This window comes from Doryrhamphus excisus, chromosome 8 (genome assembly GCF_030265055.1).
Source record: "Doryrhamphus excisus isolate RoL2022-K1 chromosome 8, RoL_Dexc_1.0, whole genome shotgun sequence".
In the NCBI taxonomy this organism is placed as follows: Eukaryota; Metazoa; Chordata; class Actinopteri; order Syngnathiformes; family Syngnathidae; genus Doryrhamphus; species Doryrhamphus excisus.
Window position 1 is genome coordinate 21,340,251 of NC_080473.1, and position 23,266 is coordinate 21,363,516.

General features: G+C 39.6%; 2 protein-coding genes across 11 annotated transcripts in view; one reads left to right on the forward strand and one right to left on the reverse strand.

Moving 5' to 3' along the window:
- Positions 1-1,139: 1,139 nt before the first annotated feature.
- LOC131134241 (tumor necrosis factor receptor superfamily member 19-like) lies at positions 1,140-22,431 on the reverse strand. Of its 5 annotated transcripts, XM_058079294.1 has the most exons (11): positions 22,209-22,430; positions 17,443-17,613; positions 16,833-16,918; positions 16,626-16,739; positions 9,888-10,066; positions 8,769-8,854; positions 5,131-5,295; positions 4,911-5,036; positions 4,751-4,835; positions 3,584-3,729; positions 1,140-1,604 (listed from the first exon to the last, which is right to left on the reverse strand). In XM_058079294.1, exons 3-11 carry the CDS (start codon positions 16,890-16,892, stop codon positions 1,600-1,602), a joined length of 966 nt encoding a protein of 321 aa, XP_057935277.1. In that variant the 5' UTR covers positions 16,893-16,918; positions 17,443-17,613; positions 22,209-22,430; the 3' UTR covers positions 1,140-1,599. The 5 variants fall into 5 exon arrangements, with proteins under 5 accessions (XP_057935277.1, XP_057935276.1, XP_057935275.1 ...); XM_058079292.1 differs by lacking the exon at positions 1,140-1,604 and having other exon boundaries at positions 1,977-3,729; positions 17,443-17,526; positions 22,209-22,431; XM_058079290.1 differs by lacking the exon at positions 1,140-1,604 and having other exon boundaries at positions 1,978-3,729; positions 22,209-22,431.
- Positions 19,623-23,266, forward strand: part of sacs (sacsin molecular chaperone) — a 28,336-nt gene continuing 24,692 nt past the window's right edge. For 2 of the 6 annotated variants that reach the window (XM_058079283.1, XM_058079288.1), the window contains exons 1-2: positions 20,588-21,394; positions 21,594-21,702. In XM_058079283.1, coding sequence (XP_057935266.1) covers positions 21,680-21,702 — 23 coding nt within the window. In that variant the 5' untranslated portion in view covers positions 20,588-21,394; positions 21,594-21,679. Of the gene's footprint in view, positions 19,929-20,202; positions 20,329-20,587; positions 21,395-21,591; positions 21,703-23,266 lie in introns of those variants that run through there. The other 4 variants (XM_058079284.1, XM_058079285.1, XM_058079287.1 and 1 more) reach the window with 4 other exon arrangements.

Below are 23,266 nucleotides of genomic sequence, written 5' to 3' on the forward strand. Positions count from 1 at the left end.
CAGGGGCATCAAGGTATGTTTTTCCTTTGTTCGCAGGGGCATCAAGGTATGTTTTTCCTTTGTTCGCAGGGGCATCAATGCGTCTTTTTCCTTTGTTCACAGGGGCATCAATGCGTCTTTTTCCTTTGTTCGCAGGGGCATCGAGGCATCTTTTTCCTTTGTTCGCAGGGGCATCAAGGCATCTTTTTCCTTTGTTCGCATTTGTTCGCAGGGCATCAAGGCGTCTTTTTCCTTTGTTTTCAGGGGCATCTTTTCCTTTGTTCGCAGGGGCATCAAGGCATCTTTTCCTTTGTTCGCAGGGGCATCGAGGCATCTTTTTCCTTTGTTCGCAGGGGCATCAGGCGTCTTTTTCCTTTGTTCACAGGGGCATCAAGGCATCTTTTTCCTTTGTTCGCAGGGGCATCAAGGCATCTTTTTCCTTTGTTCGCAGGGGCATCGAGGCATCTTTTCCTTTGTTCGCAGGTGCATCAGGCGTCTTTTTCCTTTGTTTGCAGGGGCATCAAGGCGTCTTTTTCCTTTGTTTGCAGGGGCATCCACCTTAACTGTCAGTTGTCACGTTATTCCTGACAACAAAACCTAATACAGACGTCCGGGCTTATCTGCAGTGCCTGCATGCCTACAAGTAAGCGTGTCTTATTACAGCGCAGCTGCAAAATGCACCCTTCCTTTACCTTTCTTTTGTCTGTATTTGTGAGACTATGCGTTTGTTTTAGCTATATTTTATATTTTATTATATTTTATTGTTTTAGCTTTAGCTAGCAAAATTAAGCAAATACCTTCAGTACATAAATGACCCGTTTTAGAAACCTCACTGAGTGTCCCTGAGCAACCTTCTTGTGATGTTAGCGCACAATGCCAGGTCAGACTAAAGCTCTTAGCTCTCAGTCTTAGCACATTCACACAGTCGTGAGCAGCTCCTGCTACTTCCTGTGACATCTGACCCCCCCCCCCCCGACTAAGCCCGGCACGATTCTCGACCGGCCTTGAGCGGTTACTTAAGGTGCGAAACATTTGATATTTGTGTGATATTTCTTAAAAACAGTCGCAGTTTAGGATTTTAAAGATGTGATAAAAGTCATTTTTATATCGTCCAGTAGCCTAATTACAAAGCGAGAAAGCGAGTCGTCGCCATTGTTGAAAGTGGTTTATTAACATCGGTGTGCAGTCTGCGTTGATGTCGATACCATCAACGGTACAAGTGGCAGAAAAGCGTTAGAAAAATATGCAGTTACTTTACTATTTTACATTATCTACAAGACACTTGAACATTCTTCCTGGTCTTTTATGCGTCGTATTCAGATTGTCTTTCGTCTCGATCCACCAGCAGATGTGGTCAAGTCGGTGTCGTCCTCCATGTTTGAACTTCATTCACTTTCACCTTGCTGGGCCAGAGAGTTCACATTTTGCATGTCGTCGGCGTGTCGCTTCGGCCATGTTTTTTGTTTGCGTGCTTTGTTTGGACGCGTTTCGACGAGAGGTTCTCCAAGGGTCAGGCGGGCATTTCAAAGCAACGACGCTGGAGGGAGTGTTAAAGGGAGGCAGGGTGCGTGAAAGGGGATCTGGTCGCTGCGGCGTCGTCCAGGAGCCCGAGCCAACATGTCATCCTGGAGCGCGAGCAGGAAGAGGAGGGGCCAACAGGCCTGATTAGTAACATAGCTGAGCTCGCCTCACATACATCAAAGACTCGGCGTCATCTCTTCTTTCTCTTTACCAGCTGCTCTTCGTGCTTTTAGTGAGACGCACTTGTGTCACTTTTAAAGCGGGGCGGTGTTGCTATGGCAACGTTGTAATCACCATATACACTACAGTAAACCTCGGATATATCGGACTCGGAAATTCGCTCACAACGGACAGATAAAAAAGAAGCGATTTTTCTGTAATGCATTTCCAATAAAAATTCATTGCATATATCGGAGTTTTTTATAACGGATTTCGCTTATATCGGACAAAACCAGTGGGAACAATTGAATCCGATATATCCGAGGTTTACTGTATTTCGGTACGTGACAAAAAATAAAATAAAAAAATAAAATAAAACTATATTATGAAAGCAGGAAGTGAACAAATGTAACAGTTACTGATTGTAAAAGTACCAGATGGAGGGGTAGGATTTAATAAGCTTTAAGCTGTCATTTCAACACTAAACTTTGGTATCAAGGTGGGGGGCCTCAAACTAGCGTCTCGCGGGCCACATTTGGCCCGCGGGCCACGAGTTTGAGACCCCTGCGTTAGAGCTTTTTCTGTTTTCCTGGTGAGCTCAATGACTTCTATTTGTTTCTTACTCTGAACGTGAAGTAATTCCGGATCTGAATATCACTTTGCCAGTACTGTTGGGTGTTAATCTGAGGTACAGTAAACCTCGGATATATCGGACTCGGATATATCGGAAATTCGCTCACAACGGACAGATAAAAAAAGAACCGATTTTTCTGTAATGCATTTCCAATAAAAATTCATTGCATATATCGGATTTTTTATAACGGATTTCGCCTATTTCGGACAAAATCTCCAGTCCCGTTCCAATGCATTTCCATGAAATTTCCCTGGCATATATCGGATGGCCGCATCGTGGCGCTCCGATTGGCCGAATGGTGACAGGCCGCTATACGACGTCATTTGCAGCGTTTGCAGCGTTGCCTGCGCGTCCAGGTACATTGGAAACATAGTCAAGGAAGTGCCTTTTTATAACGGATAAAATCCCATTTACGCATATACCGGATATAAATCCCATATATGCGTAAAACGGACATTTTCCGGTATACGCATATAACGGATTTCGCTTATATCGGACAAAACCAGCGGGAACAATTGAATCCGATATATCCCAGGTTTACTGTACATGCAAAAAGTTGCGTGAAATTTCAGTATGAACCTCAAATACAGTACTGAAGAGCTGAGGGGTGTAGAAATCCTCCCCCTGAGGACTCTAAGTGGGTTTCGAATAGACGATAATGGAATCTTAAAGAACCAAAATCATAAAAATGAGAACTAGATTGTTTATTCCTGACAACAATACCTAATACAGACATCCGGGTTTAGCTGCAGTCCCTGTATGCCTACAAGTAAGTGGGTCTTATTACAGCGCAGCTGCAAAAAAACGCACCCTTCCTTTCCCTGCCTGGCCTTTTATACACCGTCATATGCGTACTCGATGTTTCCACGTTTTTTTGTGTGGGTGCGAGTATAAGTATATTTTGTCTGTAGCTTTTATCTTTAGCTAGCAAATTACCTTCAGGGGTAATTTGTTAGCAGGCTACTTCCTGGTCAATTAAAGCAGAACAGATTGAGGGCACCGCCATGATTCTCAGAACGTGGATGGTTCCATGCCATTTTGGACTGTTTATTTAGTTTAATCTGAAAAACTCTTAAGTTATTCTTAACTTTGATGTGTTTACGGAGAAAGGGCACATCATTCAAATTTGGCACGATTGCCGTCAATTAAATCATTCTGCACTTTGCTCAGAGGCAACTCATGTCAAACGTCAAAAGGCTGGAGAAGCTCCAAAACTCCATGCATCCATAAATCACACTCCTCCGAGCAGAACGTTTTGCTCTTGTCAATGTCAACTGAAGGTCACCTCACCCTCTTGCGTGCACGCTTGCTGCTTCTCTCCCTCCTCTGCCTCGTCATGTTCCGGTTCCGGCCTGAAAGCCTCCGAGATGTCTTCTGCCGATGCCGGATGTCCTCTTGACTGCAGCGGCACCAGTTGGTCATGACGCTCCATATTTCTGGTTAGTGTGGAACAAGGCAGGAGTTACTATGTGCATGAATGGGGTTCGCCAACCACAGCATTCTTCACTTGAAATATTTCAATATTGAACAAAGTAAAATGTACTAAAATGTACTGCAAAAAAGGTCAGTAAGGATAATTCATAATGCCGCCTACAGAGAACATACTAACTCCTTATTTCTAAAATCACAAATACTTCAACTTGCTGATATAGTTCATCTTCAAACAGGTAAAATAATACATAAGGCTAAAAATAAGCAATTAGCTAAAAATGTCATCCAATACTTCTCTACAAGAGAGGAGAAATATGATCTCAGGGAAGAAGTACATTTGAAACACTTCTATGCTAGGACTACGTTATGCTAGCCATAGCATTTCAGTATGTGGAATCAAACTATGGAATGGTTAAAAATAAAAATAAAACCTGTTGCTTTGCATATTTATTACTATCAATTATATTATTATTTAAAATAAATGTTTTTGTTCATCTGTTATTTTTTACATGTATTTTCCATATTTTTATTTCCATTATAATTGACAATAATGATACAAGCAATTACCTTTTTATTACAATGATTAGTGTTATGACTATTATTACAAATAACATAATACTACTGTAAATAATAATAATAATATGAAATACAACAAAAATAATTAAAAATACTATTATTATTGATGAAGAATTATGCTGCAAAAATCCATTAAAAAATAAATAAAAAAATATTAATTTAATTTAATAAAAAAAAGTTGAATTATATTATGAAAGCAGGAAGTGAACAAATGTAACAGTTAGTGATTGTAAAAGTACCAGATGGAGGGGTAGGATTTAATAAGCTTTGCTTCTTCCTACTCCTTTTGGACATGTGGAACTGGGAACTGATTATGGGATGCACTCAATTGGAATCTGATGCATGTTCAAATGAAATAAAACCATTACCATTACCAATAATAATTTGATTTAATCAGTTTAAGCGGATGTGGTTGGTTCCTTCTCCGCATGAGGTGTATTGGTGCTTCACCTGTCGCCGAGGCTGGCGTGAGAGCCAAACGGTGCGTGGTCCAGACTGTCTTCACTACACAAGGATGGGATCAGATGGACTGAGCCTGAGGAGCACACACAAACGTGAAGTTGATGAGGACACGCTGGAGTCAAACACTAGCAATGTGTGATTAGCATACCGCAGGGGTGTCCAAGGCCCAGGTGACCCTGGCAGCAAGGTCTCTGGGGGAAGTCATGGAGCCATCGTTGGTCCAGGCAGGACAGCTCGTTGCCACTGTAGGGACAGTCTTGGCTCCTCAGGGACGCTGCCGAGGAAAAGAACAGTGAGTACTTTTTTGCAAATAGTGTAGTTCCCACACTACAGGTACTGTGTTTTAGCGCAATAATCCTGTGACTGACCACTGTACTTCTTCTCCAGCAGCTGCCTCTTGCAGTAGATGACGCTCAGCACCAGTAGGGCCAACAGCACCGTAGCTAAGGCGCTGCAGATGACCGCTGCCAGTGCTATATCGCGAGGACTCGTCACCGCCGAGGGCAGCGGCACCAGGTTCACTCGCCCACTGCCTGCATACAAAACACAACACAGTTCATTGGTCGATCGGTCAGTGGCAAAAGCTGATTGGTCCAGGACTCCAGCCTTGGGTGTATAAAAGGCCGGGCAGGGAAAGGAAGGGTGCTTTTTTTGCAGCTGTGCTGTAATAACACCCGCTTACTTGTAGGTATACAGGGACTGCAGATAAGCCCGGACGTCGGAATGAGGTATTGTTGTCAGGAATAAACAATCTGGTTCTCATTCTATGATTTGGTTCTTTAAGACTCCCTTATTCTCCCTTCAAAACCCACTTAAGACCTTAGAGAGACTATTTGTATTTGCTGGTGCGTGTCCTTTCTGCTGTTAGCAAACAGCATGATTTTAGTTTTATTTAGGTTCAAGGACAATCTATTATCATCAAAGCATCTTTTTGGTGTGACCAATTCTTCTCTGACCTTTCTAATGATTTCGTCTGTACCCCTTCTGGAACAAAAAGCAGTGGTATCATCCGCAAATAATACCAGCTTAAGTTTTTGTGATGTACAAGTTGAATAGTTGTGGTCCCAGTATTGACCCCTGGGGAACTCCGCATGTAATATATGAACTTGTATGAAAGAACATGCTGTTTATGAATTCTGCATAGCTTCTTTTTTCTTATGTGGAAAAAAACTATCACATAGGAATTGTATTTATGTTGCGCCTGTTCACAATAGAAGTTATCTAAGGGCGCATTAGAGTCTAGAAGTCTAGAACTGCACTCCTCATACACCAAAGAGAACCAGCTGAACTGAGAGACAGACGGTAGACAGAAGGGGCGAGAGAACAATACGTTTCCAGGAATTGATCTTTTCATTAAAGAATTCCTCCTGAAATGCAATGTAAACATTAAGTATTCCCACACGGGAAAGGTCAATAAATTAGGAATGACTGAAGCCGAGGCCGATAAAACAGAATGTACTGTAGAGGAAGTCTTCAAAGAGAGCACATAAGCCACACATTCTTTGTTATGCAATGTAAACAGTGCTTGAACCTTGGGTGGTTTGGTTATTCAGCCACATAGGGGATGAGGGTATTTTTATGTTTCCCATAAAAATCATTCAGAACTGATTAAAAGACGAAAAGTACATTTAATTCCATACAAAACAAAGTAGTATAAAATGTATTATTCCGTAATAATCAACATCAAGACATCCTCTCGGGACAAGCATCATCGGCCTCAATTTGCCAAATGTGTTTGAAGTGGCTATTGTCCAGGGTAAATGCAACCCCTCCAAGAGGAACATCATCTGCTCTCGGGGGCACAAAAGGCGCTTCTGTTATCAGAAGCCAAGCAGCTGCAGCAAATAAACAGCGGCCCATTGAAGAGCGCTCACCTGCTGATGGTATCTCCACATAAAGCAGGCCAGTAAACCACAGTCTTTCATATGGACCCCCCCCCCGACCCCCCACCTCCACCTCCCACCTGCAGCTTTGATTCGTGCCAAACACTTAAATCACATCCCTCTGAGCAAAATAAGACCGCACAGCTCTCACTTCCACAAGGAGTCAATTCCTCAGAGTCCGGAATTTAGGATTATGTCAGTTGGGGAGTAAGTTCGGACTGTCCAGTCTCTACTTCCGGATCGGATTCTGCATCCGACACACATGGCTGCATATTAAAAGCACCACATTTGAAAAAGATACTGGCTAGTGCAGGGGTTTGGCAAACTACGGCCCGGGGGCCACATCCGGCCCGCCAAGTGTTTGAATATGGCCCGCCTGTTCTTTCCAAAGTATTTCATTTAAAGTCAACATACAACCTGGCATCATGGCTTGATCAATTTCGTTATTTGATGTGGTCTGTTGTTTACAAATGCTCCTGAAAAAATGGACACAAGCACATAATAATAATAATAATAATAATAATAATAATAATAATAAACAATCTGGTTCTCATTTTTATGATTTGGTTCTTTAAGATTCCCTTATCCTCTATTCGAAACTCACTTAGAGTCCTCAGGGTAGGTGCAGATTCTGGAAGATCCATAAAGCTCCGTGTGCTGGTTATTGTGTGTAGCTGCTCTATAGGAATCTATAAACTATAATAACTATAATCTATAAACTCAAACAAAGGGCCGAAAAAAGGGCATTCATTTTATTTTTACAAGATGCTAATAATGTCGAACGTGTGTCACTTTGAGTACCCTTGATGTAAATACTTAAAACGAAACCGTGGAAAGAACGGATCGATTCAACGAGTCTTCCATTGAGGTAAATTGGAGCGTACTGTTTGGCGGCAAATAGCAGAAGCTCTGTTGATTCGGTCTCTGCTATCGAGGAAGAACTTCATGTTAGCGATGGGAAGTTAACAATTATGAAATTGTTGGGGTTTTTGTGAATATTTGTTCAAATAAGTTCAAATAAGATCTCACCAAAGTATTTTCTTTTCCTTCTAAACGTCTTACCTGCTAGCTACAACCAAGCGTGTCCAGATAAAGCTTTGAAGTTACATCAGCATGGTTGATTCTGTGCATGGATGGATTTTCCGAGATGGATTGTTCAGATTATGGGTCAGGGTGGATTATAGTTTTTCTCAAGAGGTCAAACAGAAGCTGAATTTAGTTTGGGTTTTTTTGTCGTATTTCACAATAAAATGCTGGGACCTACTCCCTGGAAAAATACGAGTTGTTTTAAAACATATTGCATTTTTATGACCGCAGTTGGATGCAAGCTGGTCTGACAAGTAAATGTATGCGTTTGTATGCTCTGCTCTACCGTGACAGTGAAAAACTCCAGCAGATGAAACCCATTAGAGGCTTAAGGAAGTCCATAAAACACAATCTTGTTTTTACTTGGCCTAAAAAAAGTCACTGGGGGGAAAGCAAGGAGAAAGAAAATGGCTGCTTTAAGATTTACAGTTCACGCCAAAGGGCGACTGCCTCCCTTGCACAGCTGCAACGTTGCTTCGGGCCGATGAGGCTATTAGAATAATCTAGCCTTTCGCTTTTCATCACCCTCCCCGAGATAACACTCGAACGGAGAGGGTTTCAAACATTTGGGAAAGCTCCACCGAGATTCTCTGGAGGAGCTAACTGCCAGCTATGTCCTCAGACAATGGTGGTTTTGTTTCACAGGCCTTCCTCCGGTATCACCAATGGTTAGCTGCTTAGCTGGACCATCAGACACAAACATCAGACGAAGAAGGCAAACATCAATTTTGCAAAGCAGAATCACAATTTTTCCCCACAAAAGTAGTTGCAAAATGTCCCAGAACCACCTCCATTTATGTAACACACAAGCGTGTGTTACAGGAGGGTTAAAAATAAATAAATAAAAATAAAGTATAAAAAAAAAACTCCCCTCTTTTTTTACGTTTTACGTGCAAACCTGATACAATTATCGAGGAGCTCCATGAGTCCTGCTTGACTCGATTGCATCCTTTTTTTATCGGGCAGGTATAGTAATAGAAAGTAGTTGAGTCCAACCCTGAGGGTTTTGGCTAAGATAACAAATGCAAGATACTTACAGTGAGGCTCATACAGAGGCGGCGGGTCTCCACAGGGGATGCACTCCATGTCTTTGAAGCCACTTAGTTTTGTCTTCCTGTAGAATCTGTTGTTGACAAACAAAGTTGTTGAATGTGTCAGGTGTGTCCCAAGTGGGGGACATTTGTGGCACGCGGCGTAGTCTAAAGGTGGAATTAAGATTAGGGACACACATAACAGGGGTCTCAAACACGCGGCCCGCGGGCCAAATGTGGCCCGCAGGACACTAGTTTGAGGCCCCCGCCTTGATATGAAAGTTTAATGTTAAAGTTTAATATGGATGCTGTATGGTATCATGTACCCAGAAAAAATGATTACGTTTGATTCATGTTCATGTTAAAGGTTAAATAACTCTTAATAGTTATCCTCCCTATCCGTGTGGAAGTGGTGAGTTTTTGGCTATTTAAGTTGAAAGGAAATAACTTGAAGGCTACCGTTTAGGTGGCTAGCTCTCTAGTTTGCGAGTTAGCATGTGTCTCAAGACACTGCAGTTGCGCAATATGTTGTAAATAAAAAGAGTATAAATGTGACTATAGTCGTGTTTTGTCATGTCTACATTTTACTTTTTTTTTATTGTGAAAAAAATCTTTTTGTCTACATGTCTACATTTTAATCTGAAAAAAATCATTTGTCTACCCACCAACTATATGTGCTTTCTTAAGTTTTTATTATTTGCTGTTTTATTATTATTATTATATTGATTTATTACTGATTGATTGATTTTCTTTATTCTTGGTTTATTTATTTTTCATCTTATTTTGTGTAGAAAAATAAAAATTAAGATATTTGAGAACAGTGGAATGTTTTATCAGAGCTTTTATTGTAGAAAATTGGAACCAAAGCGAAGTTTAAAAAAAAATTTAGTATTTAATAAATGCGTTTTTTTTGTTTTTTTTTTGGAAAACCTGATGCGGCCCAGTCTCACCCAGACCCGAACTCCAGTGGCCCCCAAGTAAATTGAGTTTGAGACCCCTGGTTTATAATGTTCTGTGGTATATTTTTGTATAAATTAGGTATAAGATCCAAACTTCCATCAGTAACGGAACATATACATACTACGTAAAGTATTTTAAAGAAACATGGCGTGTTTGTCCTCCTACCCGGGCAGGCACTCGCCACACACGGCATTGCTGGTCGCGGAACAGTTGCTCTTCTGGAAGCGCTTGATGAGTCCGCAGTCCAGACACGGCTTACACTTCTGGAGGCTCCGGTCTTCCTTGAAGCGACTGCTCCGACACGGCACACACCGGGCATCTTCTCCGTGACCAAAGCCACATTCCTGGAGGGATTAAAAGAAGCGGGTAAGAAAAGTGGGCTGCTTTGGTGCGGCGGGAGAATAAGAGGGCTTGAACGTGTGTGTGACTACCGAGATTGATCTCGGCTCGTGGGTTCAGAGAACAATGGAGAGTCCATCTTACACTGGCGATAAATAATCTGACTCTCTAAACTGAAAGAGCAGGCAGAAAGGCGGCACATTTGAATGATAAAGACCCTGAGGGACACCCACTGTTGTATTATAGCACGTTATTGCTCCGTGTTTGTGTGGCTCGCCCTTCAGGCGGGGACCCACTGGGTGTCCTGCTTGATTGAGAGGCCAGCAAGCAAAGGAAACACTTGAAAAAGAAGGGTGTTTACATTATGGGATGTACATATATGGAGTGCGAATACACCTTTTCTGTGTATTATGCTCAAGCGTCTTTGGAGGACGTGCTCATCTCAACACAGACTACAGCAGGGGTGGGCAAACTACGGCCCGGGGGCCAAATGCGGCCCACCAAGCGTTTGAATCCGGCCCGTATTTCAACTTTTAACATACAAACTGGCAACATGACTTATTTACTTTTTGTCTTGTACTGCTTAACTGATTCTGTACTCTTGCTGCTGTGCAATGCAAATCTACCCACTGAGGGACGAATAGACATATCTTATCTTATCTTATCTTATGACCTTGCTTGAGATCAGGGGTCTCAAACTCGCGGCCCGCGGGACGCTAGTTTGAGGCCCCCGCCTTGATATGAAAGTTTAATTTGTTTTTTGATTTGCTTATTTATTTTTCCATCTTATTTTGTGTTGAAAAATAAAAATTAACATTAAACATTTATTTAATAATTTAATAATAAATAAAAAAATATTTGTTAATTTGTTTCACTTGTTTTTTTTATTTGCTTATTTATTTTTCCATCTTATTTTGTGTCGAAAAATAAAAATTAACATTAAACATTTATTTAAAAAATAAAAAATAAAAAAATAATGACAAAAATTTTAACTACATTAGGAAAGCAGGAAGTGAACAAAAGGTAACAGTTACATTTTTGCCATGGGATAAAAAGCTGCACAGTAAGGAACATATGCATAAAGTAAAAAATAAAATAAAAATAAAAAATAATGGAAAAAAACCCTTAAACTACATTAGGAAAGCAGGAAGTGAACAAATGTAAGTTACATTTTTGCCATGGGATAAAAAGCTGCACAGTAAAGAACATATGCATAAAGTAAAAAATAAATTAAAAAATAATAATAATGAAAAAAAACTTAAACTACATTAGGAAAGCAGGAAGTGAACAAATGTAACAGTTCCATTTTTGCCATGTGTCGGTTGGTTTTTCACTAAAAGCTACACAAACATACTTTTAAAGTATGATGGTACCCGGTATGTCATTGTATGGTCATATCACCTCGTACTTTGGTACGTGACAAAAAATTAAAAACATAAAATAAAATAAAAAATGAATACATTTATTTAATAATAAATAAAAAATAATAATATTATAATGTAATGTTTTATCAGAGCACTGAAAAAGTGGAGGCTATAGCAGAAGCATTGAAGACTATTATATTATTTATATATTTATTAATATTTAATATAATTAATATGTATTAATGTGTTTATTATATTTTTATTTTTATTTATTTTTTTCTTTATATATATATATATTTTTTTTTATTTTATTTTATTTATTTAGTTTTTAACCTGATGCGGCCCAGCCTCACCCAGACCCTAGCTCCAGTGGCCCCCAGGTAAATTGAGTTTGAGACCCCTGCTTTAGATCCTGCATATAAAAGTGGAGTCTTTTGAATGAGTTAGTTAATGGCAGCCACACAAGTCAGGAGGCTGATATCATACACTACATACTGACAGCTGTCCTTCTGTTGTCCAGCTTTGACAACACACACACGGGGAAAGCGCTGCTCATATATCATTAAAGTCAAGGTCATCTTCAAACAGCTCTTCCCTTCTCTCTTCACCCGGGTCCCATTTCACTGCCCGGGCATGCGGTCCTGCAGGAATGTGGGCACAGGAGTCTTTGGTATGGGGAGGGGGGGTGGGAAAGCAGACTGGCGAGAAATTAAAAAGGATTTTCGATGCAAAGATGTGACACGGCGATGGCACCGAGGAGTCGGAATTCAGTCATCCGGAGGCAAACACATGACCGCTTGGGTCAAGCCTGGCCTGAGGGGAACCAGCTTGACTATTGCAGCTGTTATGATCTCTCCTTCTAAGGCCTCCTCGCTGGCCGGCATTGGAAGAAAAGAAAAGCTGCTTGATGAGTGACAAGACTTGGAAAGACAAAAGGAGGACAACTTGACTGGGAATGGGATGCAGAGGAGCTCAACACAGCACTGGTTTCCTCACTTTGTGGCTCAATGCCACGTTGAGGCCCCATTGTGGGGGCACTGAATGACAGTATGGGACGGGGCCAGCGACACAAACGCATAATAAAGTCCAGCTATTAATTGAGTGTTACTGTTACATTTGTTCACTTCCTGCTTTCCTAATGTAGTTTAAGTTTTTTTTCATTATTTTTTTTTATTTTATTTTTTTTTACTTTATGCATATGTTCTTTACTGTGCAGCTTTTTATAACATGTCAAAAATGTAACTGTTACATTTGTTCACTTCCTGCTTTCCTAATGCAGTTTAAGTTTTTTTTTTCATTATTTTTATTTTTTTTTACTTTATGCATATGTTCTTTACTGTGCAGCTTTTTATCCCATGTCAAAAATCTAACTGTTACATTTGTTCACTTTCTGCTATCCTAATGTAGTTTAAGTTTTTTTTTCATTTTTTTCAATTATTTTTTTTACTTTATGCATATGTTCTTTACTGTGCAGCTTTTTATCCCATGTCAAAAATGTAACTGTTACCTTTGTTCACTTCCTGCTTTCCTAATGTAGTTTAAGTTATTTTTTCATTATTTTTTTTTTTTTTACTTTATGCATATGTTTTTTACTGTGCAGCTTTTTATCCCATGGCAAAAATGTAACTGTTCCATTTGTTCACTTCCTGCTTTCCTAATGTAGTTTAAGTTTTTTTTCCTCATTATTTTTTTACTTTATGCATATGTTCTTTACTGTGCAGCTTTTTATCCCATGTCAAAAATGTAACTTACATTTGTTCACTTCCTGCTTTCCTAATGTAGTTTAAGTTTTTTTTCATTATTTTTTTATTTTTATTTTATTATTTTTTTTACTTTATGCATATGTTTCCTTCTGTGCAGCTTTTTATCCCATGGCAAAAATGTAACTGTTCCATTTGTTCACTTCCTGCTTTCCTAATGTAGTTTAAGTTTTTTTTCCTCATTATTTTTTTACTTTATGCATATGTTCTTTACTGTGCAGCTTTTTATCCCATGTCAAAAATGTAACTGTTACATTTGTTCACTTCCTGCTTTCCTAATGTAGTTTAAGTTTTTTTTCCTCATTATTTTTTTACTTTATGCATATGTTCTTTACTGTGCAGCTTTTTATCCCATGTCAAAAATGTAACTGTTACATTTGTTCACTTCCTGCTTTCCTAATGTAGTTTAAATTTTTTTCATTTTTTTTTTTTACTTTATGCATATGTTCTTTACTGTGCAGCTTTTTATGCCATGGCAAAAATGTAACTGTTACATTTGTTCACTTCCTGCTTTCCTAATGTAGTTTGTTTTTTTCCATTATTTTTTTTTATTTTATTTTTTACTTCATGCATATGTTCTGTACTGTGCAGCTTTTTATCCCATGGCAAAAATGTAACTGTTCCATTTGTTCACTTCCTGCTTTCCTAATGTAGTTTAAGTTTTTTTTTTGTTTAAAAAAAAAAATGTAATTGTTGTTGTCACGTACCGAAGTACGAGGTGATATGACCATACAATGAAATACTGAGTACCATATTTGGGAGATTAGCGAGGAACCACAAGGGAGAGATGGGTCATTTGATCTGGTAATGAAGCCATTCTCAACACAATGTTTGGAACAGTATCGGACTGAACCTCCTTTTTCTTTTCCCAGCCTGACGACAATATTCAAAGACTCTTTCCCTGATAGAGGACATGTTAGAGTCTCCATACATACTACAAGATGTAGACGCATCAAAGTAGTAGTGCTTTTTTTTGGAATCGAGCGCTTTTCCAGCCTCCACTAGAAGGCAATCCACTCCCTTGGCATATAACACAAAAAAAGATTATTTTAACTCAATAAAAAAGAATAAAATATGTCCGAGACAAAAACCAAAAGTGTGTAAAGGATGTCGCCTGCTCTTTTTGCTACAGTTTATGCGCAGGGATCCAATGATGTTTGTCAGGCCGCCTCCGTGCAAGCTTCCAGAGGCAAACTTCCATTGCTAACTGGGGCACATTCCTTTGGGATCTCTATGGCAGCTGCACACAGGGAATCCAAAATTCTGCCTCCCTCTCAAGCAGTCACGTCTGAATATTATTACTTTCTCTCTCTCTCTCTCTCTCTCTCGGGGCAGCGCCCGGGTGTTCTTTGTTGTGATCCGGCATCCTGCTTACCTTCACACGGGGAATGAGGCAGCCAATTATTAACCGGGAGGACCCCGGGGTGCTGGCAGCATTCATGCCTGTTAAGCTCCAGGACCAGCGAGTCTGCTAAAGCCTGGTACTACAAAGCACAGTCACACTAAAGGATGCATGTGTGCAACAGATGTCAGCTTTATTTTTACCAGCTCTTTAAGGTGACGTGCAGTCTGTCTAACCGCATTGGAAGCTATTACATTTTACATTAAGTATTTATGGTTGGTACATGCATACATGACTAATAATTGTCCAAAAATCATTATAAGGCATTATTTAAGAGTAATTGTTAGAAAGCCCATAATTTACATTGCATTGTATGTTCAGCCTTGAGTGTTTGTCCTACAGCAGGGGTCTGAAACACGCGGCCCGCGGGCCAAATGTGGCCCGCAGGACACTAGTTTGAGGCCCCCGCCTTGATATGAAAGTTTAATGTTAGCGCAAGTTTGATATGGATGCTGTATGGTATCATGTACCCAGAAAAAATTATTACGTTTGATTCATGTTCATGGTAAAGGTTAAATAACTGTTAATAGTTATCCTCCCTATCCGTGTGGAAGTGGTAAGGTTTTGGCTATTTAAGTTGAAAGGAAATAACTTGAAGGCTACCGTTTAGGTGGCTAGCTCGCTAGTTTGCGAGTTAGCATGTGTCTCAAGACTGTTAATAGTTATCCTCCCTATCCGTGTGGAAGTGGTAAGTTTTTGGCTATTTAAGTTTAAAGGAAATAACTTGAAGGCTACCGTTTAGGTGGCTAGCTCTCTAGTTTGCGAGTTAGCATGTGTCTCAAGACCCTGCAGTTGCGCAATATGTTGTAAATAAAAAGAGTATAAATGTGACTACAGTCGTGTTTTGTCATGTCTACAGGGCTCTAATAACGAGATAATAAGAACAATAAGATGAAAAATAAATGAACAAATCAAGAATAAAGACAATCAATCAATCAGTAATAAATAAATATAATAATAATAATAAAAACTTAAGAAAGCACATATAGTTGGTGGGTAGACAAATGATTTTTTTCAGATTAAAATGAACAAAGCATTATTAGACCCTGTCGACATGACAAAACACGACTATAGTCACATTTATACTTTTTTTAAATTTACAACATATTGCGCAACTGCAGGGTCTTGAGACACATGCTAACTCGCAAACTAGAGAGCTAGCCACCTAAACGGTAGCCTCCAAGTTATTTCCTTTCAACTTAAATAGCCAAAAACTTACCACTTCCACACGGATAGGGAGGATAACTATTAACAGTTATTTAACCTTTAACATGAACATGAATCAAACGTAATAATTTTTCAAACTAGTGTCCTGCGGGCCACATTTGGCCCGCGGGCCGCGTGTTTGAGACCCCTGGCCTATACCTTTGACCGCTCCAAACCAGTGCATCGTGGGAGACGATCTCACAACCAGAGAAGCCTCTGTGTCTTCGCATTAACCCCTCAGTGAATTGATTCGTTTGCAATCCCGGGTTTTTACCGTTTTGTATTTCTTTGCGTCCACGTTTTAATAGTTTACTCACCTTTCCATCACTGTCTACACAAGCAGCGAAAGTCTTGACTCACTCGCCAGCCGGAGCTGACACTACAGAGAGAGAGGCTTGTTCATACAAGCGCTCGTAAAAAAAAAAAAAAAAAAAAAAAAAAACTATCTGCAAGCTTAGACACAGCTTCAAACGGCCAAGACAATGCGTAGTAGAGGGTGCCGTGAAGGTTAAAAACAATGGCAGCCATTCAGCCGCAGAATGTCAAAAGCGTGGGTGTGACTGAATAAAGACACTAAAGCTAATAACAGCTTGTTGCCTCTTCCCGCATGAATGAGAGGAAGTCATTAATAACCTTGTTTGCCTGGATAAGATAGACTTTTCTAAACAGTGATGGCCATTCTTTGCACGTTTCCACCTTTTTTTTTTCTTCCCTTCAACATGACTAATCGGAGCAACGTTTATTCTGGTGGTAACGGAAGTTGCTTATGGATCCAGTAGGTGCTAAATAAACCATACTAAATGTTTTAACACACACAGGAATGTTTTCCAACCTTTGACAGCTCCTGTCCTGCATCGCATTGCTTGCAGGGTTTACAATTCCCAAACTGGTCCTTGTACTCCTGTTCCCTGCATTCCCTGCTCTCCTCTTCAGCCGTCACGGCAATCTGATGCCAGAGCGAGAAAAGAACGGTTAGTATTCCTGTATCGTATTGTCATTTTGTTACACTTTTACTCAAAATAAGAAGGCGGAAGCTTACCGCAGTTGAAAATATGACCTGTACTGTGATGGCAAGGGAGATGGGAATCATACGAACCATTTTGTTGAGCCTCTTGTAGCTAGCGGCTGAAATAGAAGCAAAATTAAAGCATATTTACATAGATTGTAATGATGCCTTTACTGACCTATACAAGTCCCAAGTAAAGCCCACACACTGAATTCTATTGGTCCACAGCACTTTGTGGAAGTATTTTTTTTTTTTTTAAATGGGGAAAATAGGCTGAGTGTAAACTGAAATGTTGTTAAAAGGGCGTGTTTATTGGAAGAAATATAATATTTTTAAGACAAATCATCAGTGTCCCATACATTTGACCCATGTTACAAACATTACAAACATTCATAATGGAGGACAGCAACCTTGACTCATAATAAGATGTCAAAAGCCGCACTTAAGCACAAAAAATTGCTACAACGAGTGCAAAAACGTCTTAACGCCAACTTTTAATTCATAGCAAAACTAACGTTAAGCTAAATTGTCGCCGTGATTAAGCTAGCGCCTTGTGATGCGTTTTTGTTTGTTTGTTTTTTTTAGGTTCGCTTTTGACATAAACACAACAAAAGCCTCACAAAATTCATTCTAAACGTCTTACCTGCTAGCTACAACCAAGCGGGTCCACATAAACGTCCGAACAGGTCCGGTGAGAGGCGTCGTGTAGCGGTGTCGCTAGCCGGTCCTCGGAGTCACAAGGGAAGACAAACTTTACAGCAGCCGACGGATCAAAGGCGGAGCCGAAATGGGGCGTCCGCACGAGCGCTTCAATCTGATCCGAGAACTGTTGGATGAACAATTACGCCGCATTAACTGGGTCAAATCTGATCTGGGAACAGACAGCGACTTTAAATAATACACATCAACGCAACAATCGTGTTAATAGTAAATAGTAATAGTGCATGTACATAGAAAATACTAATAAATCTGCCACACGGTGGCGCTGTTTTCAAGCCTTAATGTTCTACAGTGGAACCTACTGTATACTCGCGGAATTTATCAAATAAATACAAAAATGTTATTTGTGGGAAAACCAACCCCTTTTTCTCTTTGAAAAATGGCTGAAGGAAGAAGAATGCTGAGAACTACACTCTCTGATATCATTTATTCCTTCATGACACAATGTCTCTGTGCGTTTTAACCAATTACTTATTGGTACTTATGCTTTACTTCCAGTCATAATTCACATACACAAGACTGGACATGCCCCCAAAGCGTTTTAAGGCCGGCCCCTAGGGGGCGCCACAAATGCCAAATACATTTACCTCCAAAATAGCATTTTTTGATGGATGGATGGAGAGACAGACAGACAGACAGACAGACAGACAGACAGACAGACGGACGGACGGACGGACGGACAGACAGACAGACAGACAGACAGACAGACAGACAGACAGACAGACAGACAGACAGACAGACAGACAGACAGACAGACAGACAGACAGACAGACAGACAGACAGACAGACAGACAGACAGACAGACAGACAGACAGACAGACAGACAGACAGACAGACAGACAGACAGACAGACAGACAGACAGACAGACAGACAGACAGACAGACAGACAGACAGACAGACAGACAGACAGACGGATACTGGATACTGGATACTGGATACTGGATACTGGATACTGGATACTGGATACTGGATACTGGATACTGGATACTGGATACTGGATACTGGATACTGGATACTGGACTCTAGATAGATACTGGATACTAGATAGATACTGGATACTGGATACTAGATAGATACTAGATGGATACTGGATACTAGATAGATACTAGATGGATACTGGATACTAGATGGATACTGGATACTAGATACTAGATGGATACTGGATACTAGATACTAGATGGATACTGGATACTAGATGGATACTGGATACTAGATAGATACTGGATACTGGATACTAGATAGATACTAGATACTGGATACTAGATAGATACTAGATACTGGATGGATACTATATACTGGATGGATACTAGATACTAGATAGATACTAGATACTGGATGGATACTAGATACTAGATACTAGATGGATACTGGATACTAGATACTGGATAGATACTAGATACTGTATGGATACTAGATACTGGATGGATACTAGATACTGGATGGATACTAGATACTGGATACTAGATACTGGATACTGGATACTGGATACTGGATGGATACTAGATACTGGATGGATACTAGATACTGGATGGATACTAGATGGATACTAGATACTGGATACTGGATAGATACTAGATACTAGAATCTAGTGGGCAAACTACGGCCCGGGGGCGACATCCGGCCCGCCAAGTGTTTGAATACGGCCCGCCCAATCTTTCCAAAGTATTTAATTTAAACTCAACATACAACCTGGCATCATGGCCTGAGCCAACCTTTTGATGGTTTTATCAATTTCGTTTTTTGACATAGTCTGTTGTTTACAATGTGCTCCTGAAAAAAGGGACACAAGCACATAATAATAATAATAATTATTATTATTAATTATCCACTACAATGAAGCGTCATACTGGAAATTGATGGTGTTTTGTCTCCCTCTGCTGGAATATTAGCGCTATTGCTGAAGTGTTGGTTTTATTGCACTCTTCTCTGTTAATATGCATTTTTTTAATATGTTGCATTATTATTACCCTTATTATTATTAGGACACAGATAGACCATTTAATGTATATTAATTATCATTTTGCATATAAACTACAAAGGCCAAGTGACCTATTGGCTTGTGTCATGCTGGTGACTGTCCCTTTAAGAAAGTCCTGCGTTGGAATAAATGACTGCAGCAGCATTAATCTCATTCCTGGCGTTCCTACACACCTCTAAATGATTCTCCATTTAGAGAGAGTTAACGTGCATGTGATTAACTACAGGAGGTTTTTAGTTTCTTGCACTGCAGAGGAGGCTGTGCAAAGATGCCCCCCCACCCCCCATCCCACCTCCTCTCTCTCTCTTCAATGCGGCAGATGCAGGTTGTTGAGGTGACAGACAAGGAAACTAAAGGCTGTATGTTTTGCTGATTTCTTTATGATTTATTTACATGAAAGATAGCAGCGGGTCGTGATACACTGGTAAAGGTACGTGGTATTATTTTTACATTATTATTTTTACATGTTAGTAAAAATATCCAGGCTTTGACACGGGGGGTCACTTTTTACTTGCATGTTTTTGCGGCGTTGTTTACTATATTTCAAAAATATTTAAATTGATTTGATACTTTTAAGTGTGTCTCTCTGTGAGAGTAGTATTTCATAAACATTTCATTGTTAAGTAAACTTGCGCATCTGTCGACTGCAGTGTGCTGGCATTTTAGCCTTGTCATGACTTCAAGTCCCACAATTCCCAGCGCCAGACACTTCCTGTTCAAAGAAAGTCAGCTGCGGTCATCACTAGAACAGTAATATCTTTTAGAAGATGTTTGTCAAATCAGAATGTTTGAATGAATTAAAGTATTTCGCCGTCAAGAGTCCCGATAAGGTAAATTGATCTGTATTATATGTTTTAAAGATTTAAGTGAGAACGATTTGAGCAATGTCATTCCTCTCTCTTCGTCGCCATACTATTTGCATGTTAAAATTAAAGAAGAAAAGGAATGGAGATTTCAAATATTACATTTAAGTTGATTAGCAGATACGCGATAAACAAATATACAATATATGGCAGTGGTTGGGTTAACCCACTGCGCATGCGTACCCGTATGCTATGCTAGCGAGACCACAATGGCGTCTCCACTCTAAAACCGAATATTTATGTCATCTACATCAATTTAGATGATGCCATTGCCTTCAATATTATCAATATTTCCTTTATCAAAACTATTACAGAGTAAATGTGTTTCATTGGTTCCTCCGGACGCGATGTAGAACAAAACGGAAGTTGCGGGCAGCTAACCGGATGTAGCCATCAAGAGTCCTGATAAGGGAAATTGATCTGTATTATATGTTTTAAAGATTTAAATGAGAGAGAATTGAGCAATGTCATTCCTCTCTCTGCCTCGCCATACTATTTGCATGTTAAAATTAAAGAAAAGGTTTTCAAAAATTGTATATATTACATTTAAGTTGGTTAGCAGTACAATATATGGCAGTGGTTGGGATAACCCCACTACGCATGCGTAGCCATTAACTATGCTAGCGAAACCACAATGACGTCTCCACTCTAAAACCGAAGATTTATGTAATCTACATCAATTTAGATGATGAAATTGCCTTCACGAGGATCAATATTTTCCTTTACTAAAACTATTACAGTGTAAAATTTACAGAGTAAATGTGTTTCATGGGTTCCTCCGGACGCGATGTAGACCAAAACGGAAGTTGCGGGCAGTTAACCATCTCACTTCATCTCCACTCTCTAGCAGGCTAATTCATTTTTATTCTTAGAACATTGCCTTTGAAGGAGGCGCTATAGTGATGGAAGGGGGACACCATTACAGTCGCTATTGTCGTTGTTACAACAACAAGTGTTTCCCGGAACATGTCCTGACGTAAATTGACAACTATTTCAAGGGGACCGTTATGGGTGCGCATTGGGACCGACACGAGTGAGTGTGCTAATGAGATAGCCGGATAACACCGACTGAACATTGACTCAACACAGTGGGAAGAAAGCCTCTTAGCTCTGTCACTACTACAAATTGTCTTTCCATGGCTTTTATATACCACAGTATCCTAAAGTAAGCATGTTTACAGATTTAACAGTCATGTTTTGATTGGGTTGTTGTTGTTGTTGTTGTGCCGCAGCCCGTATGGAGTATCCCTACGCGAAGAGGACTAGAATATAGTCCCATGAGAGCGGCTCTGGGACACTTAGGAGCAACAACAGCGAGATGGCTAAAAGTCCTGAACCGTGGTAAGTAAACACACTTTTAATTTGAAAGAAAATGTGCAAATATTACAGGAGTGAATGTCAAGGCTGATGCAGTTAATCTGGACTAAATCAGTCAGTGCAAGTGAATGTGGAAGTGGAAATTAATCTCACTGTTAGTATGTAATACTAACTGTCTAGTTTATTATGAGCTTTCAGCTGTTCCTTTGATGGCTGCCACACCCACACGGGCTCTACTGTACACCACTGTGCTGTTTGTGGACCCAGAACTGCTGAATAAGCTAAATATTTCCATGTTTTTATTCTCACGCGGTGGCAAACTATTATGGATTTGTCTCTGGGTCATTAAAATACTCAACAACAAATTTTCTCACTGTGTGCTATATTATAGCACATGTATACAAACACAGCAAAAAAACATTAGCATTAAAATAGCAACAAAAACAACAACAGGTTTGAGTCAATTCATGAACGTCCCTGTGTAACAAATGCCAGCCGGTGTGACTACGCAAATCTACGTTGGTACCAACCTCATTCCAAATGATCTTGGTTCAAGTCCAAGGCTGATTTTCACATGGCGGGTTTCACATGTGACTTCCTGTGAATAGTGTAGATGATGTCACGTTCCGGCTTGTGACTTTTACAAGGACCCAAATGCAGGTAAAAATATATTTATATACGCTATGCAGCAGAACGACGCACCAGCAAGTCCAACTCAAACAATGACAACAAACCGACAAAAGGAAGACGCGCCGGCTCAACTAAATAGAATCAAGAAATTGCTAACAGGTGCGTGAAGGACAGAAAGTGACGGAACACAGGAAACAGTACAAAATAAGAGCGTGAGAACAGGAACTAAGGCTGACAAGGTGAAAACAATCTATCTGTCTATCTAGTATCTGTCTATCTAGTATGTCTATATCCAGTATCTATCTAGTATCTGTCTATCTAGTATCTATATATCTAGTATCTATATATCTAGTATCTATCTAGTATCTGTCTATCTAGTATCTATCTATCTATCTAGTATCTATCTAGTATCTATATAGTATCTATCTAGTATCTATCTATCTAGTATCTATCTATCTAGTATCTATCTAGTATATGTCTATCTAGTATCTATCTAGTATCTGTCTATCTAGTATATGTCTATCTAGTATCTATCTAGTATCTATCTAGTATATGTCTATCTAGTATCTATCTAGTATCTGTCTATCTAGTATCTGTCTATGTAGTATCTGTTATCTAGTATCTATCTAGTATCTGTCTATCTAGTATATGTCTATCTAGTATCTATCTAGTATCTGTCTATGTAGTATCTGTTATCTAGTATCTATCTAGTATCTGTCTATCTAGTATATGTCTATCTAGTATATGTCTATCTAGTATATGTCTATCTATCTATCTATCTATCTATCTATCTATCTATCTATCTATCTATCTATCTATCTATCTATCTATCTATCTATCTATCTATCTATCTATCTATCTATCTATCTGTCTATCTGTCTATCTGTCTATCTGTCTATCTGTCTATCTAGTATCTGTCTATCTAGTATCTGTCTATCTAGTATCTGTCTATCTATCT